General features: G+C 42.5%; 1 protein-coding gene across 4 annotated transcripts in view; it reads left to right on the top strand.

The window, feature by feature from the left end:
* The window catches only part of D12 (YEATS domain containing 2 homolog D12), a 100,767-nt gene extending 89,040 nt beyond the window's left edge, over positions 1–11,727 (top strand). For 3 of the 4 annotated variants that reach the window (XM_077668245.1, XM_077668246.1, XM_077668247.1), the window contains exons 16-18: positions 4,841–4,915; positions 11,025–11,098; positions 11,527–11,727. In XM_077668245.1, the coding sequence (XP_077524371.1) occupies positions 4,841–4,915; positions 11,025–11,098; positions 11,527–11,659 (282 nt within the window). In that variant the 3' untranslated portion in view covers positions 11,660–11,727. The remainder of the gene's footprint in view (positions 1–4,840; positions 4,916–11,024; positions 11,099–11,526) is intronic. The other variant, XM_077668248.1, reaches the window with a different exon arrangement.
* Positions 11,728–11,932: the final 205 nt, after the last annotated feature.

Raw genomic sequence — 11,932 nt, forward strand, 5'->3', positions numbered from 1 at the left:
ATTTGTGAAGACCTCAGCATAGACGAAATTAATGAAAAGTTTACTACATGCATAATATCGGCCGCTACACTAGCCATACCACAAACAACAGGACTCGTACACATAAAACATAAAGTATGGTGGACACAAGAATGCGCATTGGCAAAAAAACAACCAAATAAAGCTTGGGGCTCTCTGCGTCGGTATCCTGCAGCGGAGAACTTGATTGCCTTTAAGAGCCAAGGCCAGAGCGCGATTTGTTAGAAGAAATGCCGAGAAATCCTCGTGGCAGAAATATGTGTCCTCAATAAACAGCTCAATAACTTCAAAAAAAAAAAATGTGTGAAAAGGTTCGTAGATTCAGTAGTGACCATACCCCTTTCACACTTCCTCTGTTGACTACACCCGGGACACAAACATCAGAAGAACAGGCGAACATACTGGGTGAGCATTTTGCTGAAGTTTCCAGTTCGTCCAATTACACAAACACGTTCCAGAAGCACAAAGCAATAGCAGAAAAACAAAAACTTCCATTTGCAGCAGGTATGCACGAGGACTACAACCAACCCATCACACTCCAGGAATTGATCAGGGCATTATCTTGTGGTAAAAAGACAGCAACAGGCCCAGATAATGTGCATTACGCTATGCTCGCCCATCTCTCCGAGGCTGCCGTGCAGGCATTGTTGAAATTCTTTAACAAAATATGGACAACTGGGAATATACCTGAGAAGTGGAAGAAAGCAATAGTAGTACCTTTTCTGAAACCCGGAAAACCACCAACAAGTCCTAACAATTACAGACCGATAGCCCTCACCAGCTGCATTGCTAAATCTTTCGAAAGCATAATAAACATTAGACTGACCTTCGCACTTGAGTCTCGTCGACTCTTAGATGTACATCAATGTGGATTTAAGAAAGCATGCTCGACTACTGATCACCTTGTCCGCCTAGAAAACACCATCCGGGAGGCGTTCATCCACAAACAGCACTGTATCGGGGTCTTCTTCGATTTGTAGAAGGCCTATGATACCGCATGGAAGTTCGGCATCCTCCATGACCTAGCAGAGCTAGGGATCCGCGGCAGGATGCTGAACTGCTTGAACGACTTCCTGACTAACCGCACATTCAGAGTCCGTCTGGGAGCAACTCTATCAACGACATTCGCCCAAGAGAATGGCGTACCCCAGGGATGCATTTTAAGTACGACACTCTTTATGTAAAAATGAATTCTTTGGCCAAAGTAATACCCAAGTCCGTAATGTATTCAGTTTATGTAGATGACCTACAGATAGCATACACTTCTTCCAGCATACTGTCCTGCGAGAGACAAATACAAATCACACTAAATAAACTGGCTGCTTGGGCAGAGAAAAATGGATTCAAGTTCTCCCTTCAAAAAACAGTAGCTGTTCTGTTCTCATTACGACGAGGCCTACAGGTCGATCCCAATCTGTGCTTGAATCAAACCACACTGCCAGTCAAACAGGAGCATAAATTTTTAGGCATCACTTTTGACAAGAAACTTACATTTCTATCACACATTAACAACCTTAAAAAGAAAGCATCCCAAGCCCTCAATGTATTAAAGGTACTCTCGCAAAAACGGTGGGGGTCCGATAGAGCATGCCTATTACAAATATATCGCTCTTTAGTGCGCTCCAAGCTGGACTATATATGGTTCAGCAAGAGCATCCTACTTGAAACGACTGGACCCTGTTCATAATCTTGGCCTGCACCTATCAACTGGAGCATATAGAACATCCCCGGTAAATAGTCTTTATGTTGAAGCTAATGAGCCCACACTAGAGGATAGAAGAGTCACACTTACATGCACGTACATCTTAAAAACCCGTTCTCTTCCTAAACATCTCTGCTATCCCATTGTTACCAAGTGCTCATCTAGAAGATTATTCAATAATAAACCACTTTTTATCAGGCCACTAATAATGCGGTTTGAAGATAAATGTGAAGAGTTAGCAGTGCTGGACGCCCTACCGAATATTACACAAAGACATGAATATCTGCCACCATGGAACAGCCTCCCTTCGGTGTGTGACTTCACACTGACACACGTAAACAAAGAGGAAATGCCACACGAGCACATACTGCAAGAGTTCTTTGCACTACAAGAAAAATATGACACCTACACTGAATTTTACACTGATGGCTCAAAAACAAAGTCATGTCGGAAGTGCAGTAATTCAATGAAAAAATGATACGATTGCCACAGTATGCATCGGTATTTACTGCGGAGTGTTATGCCATCATTGTAGCCGTAGAACAAATAGTAAAACAAAACATAAAAAATAGCATCATTTACACCGATTCACTGAGTATGCTCAAAGCGCTGCGCTTCTCAAATGCTGCTGAACCCATAATAGGAAAAATCATACATAACATAGTTAATATCACAAAGCAAAAACATAACATTATATTCTGCTGGGTCCCTAGCCATGTTGTAATTTTAGGTAATGAGAGAGCAGATACTTGCGCAGCACAAGCTCGAATTGGTCATATAAAACAAGTTAACATACCACAGAGGGATGTTTCTAATTTACTGCACAGTAAACTCAGGAATAAGTGGCAGGTTGCATGGGAAGAACAGACAAACTACATTCTATAAAACCCGTTTTGGGAGAATGGAGATCAGCTAAACACCAGGAACGTTTTACAGAAGTTATTTTTGTTGACTACGCATTGGACACACACACCTTACATACAACTTCTTACTGACAAAAAGGCAAACCTCGCTGCAAAATGTGTGGCGATGAACTCACGGTAAACCACATTTTAATTGTATGCACAAAACTGGAACAACTGAGGAAAAAATATTTCACAACATTCTACAATGAATACATCCCACTACACCCCATGTTACTTTTGGGTGATCAAGCACTGGTTGATTTTTCAAGCATTTTTAAGTTTCTCAGAGAAGCCAATGTTTTAAACAAACTTTAGATATAAAAAGCGTAACATTTAACAAAAGCTCTAACCGTGTGTTTGGCGCATCATAGCCTCAGTTGCTTTTGCGCCATTAAAATCAATATAACTAACTAACTTTCGATTATCCTGCGAGTCTACTTGACGTTTCTTCCAAGCCCACAGTGACGGGATTTGAAGGTGCAGGCTCTGCCAAGCCACGCAACCCTAAGAGCACCAGGTCGGGGCAAAGCTTGCACCTATTTTGAAGAAACTGGTGGGTAACAGCACAGGTCGGGACATGAGTGCCATGAAGTTATCACAGAAATGCCAGCGATATTTTGGAAAGACACCAGGCTGTTCGCTATTCAGTGCAAGTCAAGACAGCTTCCAGCAACTTGTTTTGCAGAGTAGAGTAAAACAGAGCAACAACTACTGAACTATTTTAACCTAGTCACTAGTTGTCACACAAAAATTCAGTGATATCGGGGCGTTTTGTGACAGTAAAAGGATATCGTCTGCAACCAAGGCGTACAGCTCTGTCGGAAGGTAGCGCCTAATTTTGTTTTGTCAGGCACCTCTTTTATTGACTATGCACCTATGCGGAATACGTTGATCTTGTGTTTTTGCTGTGCAATACATGTTCAAACTGTTGCACGTACAGACCCAAATACTGTTTATGAGTCTCCGAAAACCAAGCTCTTCACACAAGAAAATAGCTCTACTGTATGTACTTCCTGGTTTGCTTTTTGTAGCTTTAAAGTTTCTGTGGAAGGTTGTCCAGCAGGGTTGAATGAGAGGGCAAGGGAAGGTGCTTGCTGGATGGAATTGACAGGTTTATCACGACGGTGCCCAACAAGGGACCCCCGCACGGTAACACCAGGTGAACTTTTAGGGACTACTTTCGACTTGTGCAGTCCGTCAAAAAAGGAAGCTTTGTTGCCATGCCACCTGAAAGGTCCCCGCCCCCTTCCGTTTGAAAGGGCATGGCCACTAAATCCGTCGGCATCATCACCAGATCAGTTGTCGCTTTGCTGACGTGCGCGTGCGCCGCTTGGTCTGCAGGACAGAGCGCAGTAGCCTTCGCCCACTACGAGACTAGGAAGACGCTGTTAATGCATGATGCGCTGCTCCAGTGGCAGGGCAACACCAGGCAAAAGGTGTCGCCAAATTTTGTTTGGGTTCGGCTCCTTGTTCTCTCTCCGTTCTGGCACCAAGTTCACCCCGACAATGAGAGCTAAAAACATTTCATGCTGAACAGAGAAGGGAGACTCGCTAAAAGTGACGTGGATGCCGAAGGCTGCACAGCTGCGAAAGTGGCGTTTCTGACGAAGTTTGTGCAATTGAAATTCGTGCAGTGGTGAGAGTGCAGGAAGCGTCAGTGCTAAGCAGCCGCTGCGCAAGATTTGCGACCATTGACGGCTCTCACTGAATCTTTTAACTAAGCCATAATCTGGTTTAGCCAATTCATTTTTTTTATTTCTTCACTTCTGTATGGGCCTCTCCTGCATCGTTATAATGACTTCAACTTATGCAAATCGGGGCTGTTTTATTATTTTTTCTCTCTTGTCAAGGAAGACCGCACTATCTGTTTTTGTGTTTTATTTTTCTGCTTTTGTTATGTGCAGTAGACTTGTTAATTCAGACTGCTGATTAAACCAAACTGGTATTTTTTTTCACTCAACATCAAGTGTATTGATAAGGCTGCCATTTCCTGGAACTCTTCCAAATGCAAACAATTTTTGGTCCTCTTTGAGTTTTAGTTATTGAGTTGACTGGCTTAAGAATTAAATCTGGATTAAGCAAAAATTAAAGCCTTTTGAATGCTCTTGACCTTTTTTTTTCTTTCTGAAATTTGTACTTGGTGGGCTCGCCGGTGACTTGCTAAGCAGTCGTTCTACTTCATCATATTTTCCCATCTTCTCATTTCCTCTCTTAGGTTGGCGTCCACCTCACAAGCTGCGAATTGGAGCCACGTGTTGATATACCAGTTGTGGAGGAAATGATTGCAGCCGTAAGTATCTACAGGGCTCTGCAGCTGAGTTTGGCCCACTAGAAAGTTGTTTTACTGTCAGCTAAGTGAGAACTTGGGAGAACGTCAGGTGGAACAGATAGGAAAGACACATCACCACCAGAAAAGGTAGAAATTCTTGTCGCATTACTCCTGTCCCTAAAAGGAGCTAGCAGAAAAGGAAACAGGAAATGCAAGAAAAAGAGTATATTAAACAAATGGTGAGGCGCTTGCAGTACACCTGAATACCAAAAGTATACAAATAATAAATAAAGATGCTAAGCAAAAGAATGCAGCTTTGGTTACCATAGAAGAACGCAACGCCACATGGGTTGCACGTGTTCAGCATTAGCCTTGTCATGTCCTCTCATGCAGTTGTTTCTTCTGTTGGGCGAAGGATGGCATTGGATGCAGGTCCATGCTATGCTGCTTGGATAGACAGTGCCCTGCCTGACGTAACGCAGTTCCTGATGTAGGGGAGGATTACCAATTGCGAAACTCCAAAGTCATGCATGTTATGTGCACGCTCTGAGCGCTGACCATATCAATTGCTGCTGCAGTACGATTGCACTGTAAAAAGTACAGCTTGGATCAAAAGTTTTCAGGCCTCATGGCGTAATTTTGAATCGTCTATGGAAGCAGTTACGGCAGCCGTGAAGCTGTTGTTGAGCAAATTAAGTGAGCCATTTTATTATGATGAGATGTATATTGTAGCATGGTGTCTGTTTGCGCTTTAGTGCTGTTGCTGTGCTTTGTCTGCTACTATTAAGTTTGTGCTGTGCACGGGAAGAATGCTGCCGACGCCAGCTGTTGAGGCTGCATGATGTGTGCTCCCCTCCCACGCCATAGTGGGGCATCTCTCTTCCATGGTTCACAAAGTCCCATTAAAGGACAAATGGAAGTTGGCTTCTGTCGATAGAAAGGGAAAAGAGAGCACTCTTACCAAAGACAAAACTTTTATAGGATAGAAAAGACCACAAAGCGAAATACAGGGGCCCCACTTAAAATGCTTGAGTCGACATCGAATTTTCGGGGCAATCCCGCAGGCTATGCTACACTGCCATTGACTACAGAGCGGCTCCTTCTTGGTGTGGACGTCATGAGTTTGAGTCAAGAAGATTTTCAAATTCAATTTTCTAGCCATAAATTTATTTTTGCTGCTGTTAACATGCGTGCAAGGAATCAATTTTTACTAAGAAAATTACATGGATGGAATTGTCCCTTTAAAAGGGCCGTAGAATATTATTGAGTGGTACATTGCATATGCACCGCTCTTAATAGTGTACGGTAGCCAGCAAAAGTTTACATAACGTGCTAGCTTGGGAAAAAATTTATTGTGTTGGCATTCAACCGCATTCACCTTGTACAGTAGAACCCCGCTATAGTAAACTCGGTTATAGTAAAAACTCGGATATAGTGAAGTGGAACTGCAGTCTCATTTCGCCTTCCATAGAAGACTGTACGATTTTTTTCGGTTTAGTAAAGATTTTTTTTTTTTTTTCGAAGAAACGCTATAGTAAGGAGCGTCTGGCCGTGGCGATGTACTTTCCTGCGGAATGAAGACATCGCGGCTTGCTAGGAATATAGGTACCAAGTACGATAAAACGGTGCTTTTTGAGGTGGTTTCGCCACCAAGCTTGGAAGCGGTGTGAGGAGAAGCCAAGTTCTTGAAGACCGCGACGCAAGGTGTGTTTCGCACACAGAAAAAGAAAAGCTGGCAGAGAGCGTACAAAGAAGGCGGTGCGGGTCGCTGAGAAAAGAAGGACGAAAAAAATGAAGAAAACGGCGTGCGTTCGTAGCACTGCGTAGGCGGTTTTACCGCGCTTTACTGTTTCCCGCGCGTTTTTTAACTGCTGCCTCAGAAATGACGCTGGGGCCATGAAAAACGACGCCATGGTCATGCAAAGCTTTGGTTTGCACATGGTTTGCTGAGTCACTCAGGAGGTGAACTGCAAATCATGATCAATGAGTTAGACAGTTAAAGCAGAAGGGTGGGTCTAAAAATCAACATGCAGAAAACCAAAGTAATGTTCAACAGCCTAGCAAGGGAACAGCAGTTCACAATTCGTAGCGAGGTGCTGGAAGTGGTAATGGAATACGTCTAATTAGGACAAGTAGTGACAACTGATCCGGATCATGAGAGAGAAATAACTAGAAGGATAAGAATTGGGTGTAGGACTTATGGCAGGCTCTCTCAGATCATGGATGGCAGTTTCAAGAGAAAGGTGTACAACAGCTGTATCTTACTGGTACTCACCTACAGGGCAGGAATGTGGATGCTGACGAAAAGGGTTCAGCTTAAGTTAAGGACTACGCAGCGAGCCACGGAAAGAAGAATGATAGGTGTAATGTTAAGAGACCGGAAGCGGGCAGGGTGGGTGAGGGAACAAACGCGGGTTAATGACACCGTAGTCAAAATCAAGAGGAAGAAATGGGCTTGGGCAGGGCATGTAATGCGAAGGCAAGATAACCGCTGGTCCTTAAGGGTAACGGAGTGGGTTCCAAGAGAAGGCAAGCGTAGCGGGGGGCAGCAGAAAGTTAGGTGGGTGGATGAGATTAAAAAGTTTGCAGGCATAGGGTGGGCGCAGCTGGCAAAGGACGGGGTTAATTGGAGGGACATGGGAGAGGCCTTTGCCCTGCAGTGGGTGTAGTCAGGCTGATGATGATGATGATGATGATGATGCACATGGAATCAAACTGGGGTATTATATTCTTAGCCGCCTTGTATTCGTGCAAATGCAGTATACTTCCACAAGACATTAACCAAGTCAAAAACGTTACAACATAACATAACTGAAAATAAATAATTATTGCATAAAGGGACAAAAATTATTGTGGCACTGTAAAAAGAATGAAAATTAAAGTTTCCCTGCCCGTGCCACTAAGCATAAAGGGACACAAATTATTGTGGGACTGTAAAAGAATGAAAAATGTGTCTCTGCCCGTGCCACTAAGCATAAGGGTACAAGAATTATTGTGGGACTGTAAAAGAATGAGAAATGTGTCCCTGCCCGTGCCACTAACCATAAAGGACTGTTAAAAGAATGAAAAATAGTGTCCCTGCCCGTGCCACTAAGCATAAAAGGACAAAAATTATTGTGGGACTGTAAAAGAATGAAAAATGTGTCCCTGCCTGTGCCACTAAGCATAAAGGGACAAAAATTATTGTGGGACTGTAAAAAGAATGAAAAATAGTGTCCCTGCCCGTGCCACTAAGCATAAAGGGACAAATCATGGTGAGACTGTAAAAAGAATAAAAAATAAAGTGCCCTGCCCGTGCCACTAAGCATAAAGGGACAAAAATTATTGTGGGACTGTAAAAGAATGAAAAATGTGTCTCTGCCCGTGCCACTAAGCATAAGGGTACAAAAATTATTGTGGGACTTTAAAAAGAATGAAAAATAAAGTGTCCCTGCCCGTGCCACTAACCATAAAGGGACACAAATTATTGTGGGTCTGTAAAAGAATGAGAAATGTGTCCCTGCCAGTGCCACTAACCATAAAGGACTGTAAAAAGAATGAAAAATGTGTCCCTGCCTGTGCCACTAAGCATAAAGGGACAAAAATTATTGTGGGACTGTAAAAGAATGAAAAATGTGTCCCTGCCTGTGCCACTAAGCATAAAGGGACAAAAATTATTGTGGGACTGTAAAAAGAATTAAAAATAAAGTGTCCCTGCCCGTGCCACTAAGCATAAAGGGACACAAATTATTGTGGGACTGTAAAAGAATGAAAAATGTGTCCCTGCCTGTGCCACTAAGCATAAAGGGACAAAAATTATTGTGGGACTGTAAAAGAATGAAAAATGTGTCCCTGCCTGTGCCACTAAGCATAAAGGGACAAAAATTATTGTGGGACTGTAAAAAGAATTAAAAATAAAGTGTCCCTGCCCGTGCCACTAAGCATAAAGGGACACAAATTATTGTGGGACTGTAAAAGAATGAAAAATGTGTCCCTGCCTGTGCCACTAAGCATAAAGGGACAAAAATTATTGTGGGACTGTAAAAGAATGAAAAATGTGTCCCTGCCTGTGCCACTAAGCATAAAGGGACAAAAATTATTGTGGGACTGTAAAAGAATGAAAAATGTGTCCCTGCCTGTGCCACTAAGCATAAAGGGACAAAAATTATTGTGGGACTGTAAAAAGAATTAAAAATAAAGTGTCCCTGCCCGTGCCACTAAGCATAAAGGGACACAAATTATTGCGGGACTGTAAAAGAACGAGAAATGTGTGCCTGCCCGAGCCACTAACCGTAAAGGACTGTAAAAAGAATGAAAAATAGTGTCCCTGCCCGTGCCACTAAGCATAAAGGGACAAAAATTATTGTGGGACTGTAAAAGAATGAAAAATGTGTCCCTGCCTGTGCCACTAAGCATAAAGGGACAAAAATTATTGTGGGACTGTAAAAAGAATGAAAAATAAGGTGTCCCTGCCCGTGCCACTAAGCATAAAGGGACACAAATTATTGTGGGACTGTAAAAGAATGAGAAATGTGTGCCTGCCCGAGCCACTAACCATAAAGGACAGTAAGAAGAATGAAAAATAGTGTCCCTACCCGTGCCACTAAGCATAAAGCGACAAAAATTATTGTGGGACTGTAAAGTGAATGAAAAATAAAGTGTCCCTGCCTGTGCTACAAAGTATAACAGGCTTTATTATTAAGGGACAAAAATTATTTTGGGGCTGTAAAAAGAACGAAAAATAAAGCGTCCCTGCCTGTGCCAGATCATAAAGGGACATATAATAGTGTGGGCAGAGAAAGGCAGAAAAATAATTTTGCCCAACCTGCACCGCCACAGTAAGAGCAGGGTGTAAAGTATTTTTTAGTGCTTCTTTTATAAACCAACAGTTTGTGCTTAGCAGCCAGAGCATACTCAGAGCCTTGCTATCACCAACAACTGATATACTAAAGACCCTGATATAGTAAAGATTTTTGCTGGTTCGAGCTACTTTACTATACAGGGGTTCTACTGTATTGATGCCAGTGAGTGAGGCATGCATGCTCCCTCATGTTTACCGGTAGGGATGTGTAAACAGTACTTTTTCCAAACAGATCCGAATATGAATACTGTTGCTTTGCTACCGAATTGAATATGAGTAGTTTTGCCAATAACCAAATCGAACCTGATAAAAATATTTTTAAGAATACAGTGCGAATATTCAATGAACAATAATGAGAAACAGCCAAGTGCTGCTTAGCAGTTATAGCTGTATCTGTTTAAAGATGCAACACTGAGCTCTATATGGGGGGTCACATAACGAATTCAGTGCATTAACTTTATCATTGTCATGCTATGCGCATAGGAAAAGTACCTTTTGCTGCTGATAACGGAAGGTAATAAACTAGCACTACATCTCGGTGTATGAGAGTGGCGAGAGCTAAGCATGATGAATGGCCTTCGAGGTCAGGCATAAAGGCTGGTTTTGCTGGACCTGCCTAGGTCCTGCTGCATTGTTCAATCTTTGAGGCCATGTATGAGGATGATATACATTGCCATGTGAATGGACCGCACCGTGGTGCTGAACCCTCTGTCCCGCACTATGGATCGCTGCAGCATGGTACCCGGTATGCATCGTGCCTGTTTTTGGAATAGTTGTGGAAGAAAAATACTGCAGGCCTTATTCGAAATTTGTGCCAGTTATTCAAAAAGTATTCAAAAACTTAAAATACAGTTCGTCTCGAATGATTGAGCATGCGCTGTTTGATTCATTCGAATAATCGAATAGGTGGATATTTTGTTCGGTATTTGAAATTTGTGAATATTCACACACCCCTACTTGCTGGCAATTTTTTTCTTTCTACACATTTGCATCCTGTAAAATTTCACTGCCAACTGTACACCAGTCACCATAAAAAAGAAAATTAGGTTTTTGTTAAAGTGAAATGTGTAAACATTTGAAGGAAGAAGTTTCTGGGCCACATGTGCTGCAGAAAACTTGCCATGCACCCCACCCTTAGGTATCAGAATACTGTTGTGTAACAGCAGGACTAGGATTGTGCTCGAGGCTCCCGAGAAATTCAATTTTCTGGAAAGTTCGTGATTCAAAAACTTTTGTCCTCATGCATTCTTGCCATTTAGTTTTATTCTAGTGTTCATCTGGGATTTGCAGGCTTGTAAAAAATTTGCCACAGCTTTGCTGAGGAGTGCAGTGAATATGACCTTCAAGAGGGTGCACTATGAAAGGTGGGTCCTGTTATTTTGGTCATGACATAAAGGTTCCCAAATTGTCAAATGAGCAAGCATGCATTTGACGCTTTTCGTCCTGCTAATACAGTCATCAGTGGTACAAACATGTGAGCAGTCTCATGAATGGTGGTCTCAAATCTTTCACCTTTAAAAATAATATTTGGCTAGATAGGGAATTTCTCAGTATTGTTTGAGCAATTCCAGCTGCATTTTGCTTCATTTTAAAGCACCCTTAAGTTTAGAAACAGTGCAAAAAATGTTAATGCAAAGTCTCCATTGATCTTGCTGTATTTGCATATCCACACATATGGGGAGTTTCCCCTCATTTTCAACCTGGCTTCATGTTTTCAAAATGCCAATAAGCAGTGGAAGTGTTCTTTCTGCAAACTTGGCAGTACCAAGTGGCCTTTCTGTTTTGTTTGCAGTACACCATCTGCAGTGACATTGGAAGACACGTACAATGGAATACTGGACCTTGGAGAGTGCAGTTTCTTGACCAATGAGAACCTTGGTATTGAGGCGGCCAGGGAAGACAGCTGCGATGATGCCCATGTCTAGAACATTTCTATTTAACTGCCATATTGTGCCACAGAAGAATATTAAAAACCAGATTAATTGTTAACGCTGGTGAGTTTTCGTATTCACTTTCTGTTTGGGAAATGCCTCGGTGAAAATGGCAAATGAAAGAGCTACCACTCCTGTCACACTGTCACAAAATTCGGCGCACATTCGGAAAGCCAGCGCAGCGGAGAAGCAATATCGCCAGCGCGCGCTGTAGAGAATTCTAAGGTCTCCTCGATTTGGCTGCACTTTCTGCACTAGCTCACAAAA

Source organism: Amblyomma americanum, chromosome 6 (assembly GCF_052857255.1).
Source record: "Amblyomma americanum isolate KBUSLIRL-KWMA chromosome 6, ASM5285725v1, whole genome shotgun sequence".
Lineage (NCBI taxonomy): Eukaryota > Metazoa > Arthropoda > Arachnida > Ixodida > Ixodidae > Amblyomma > Amblyomma americanum.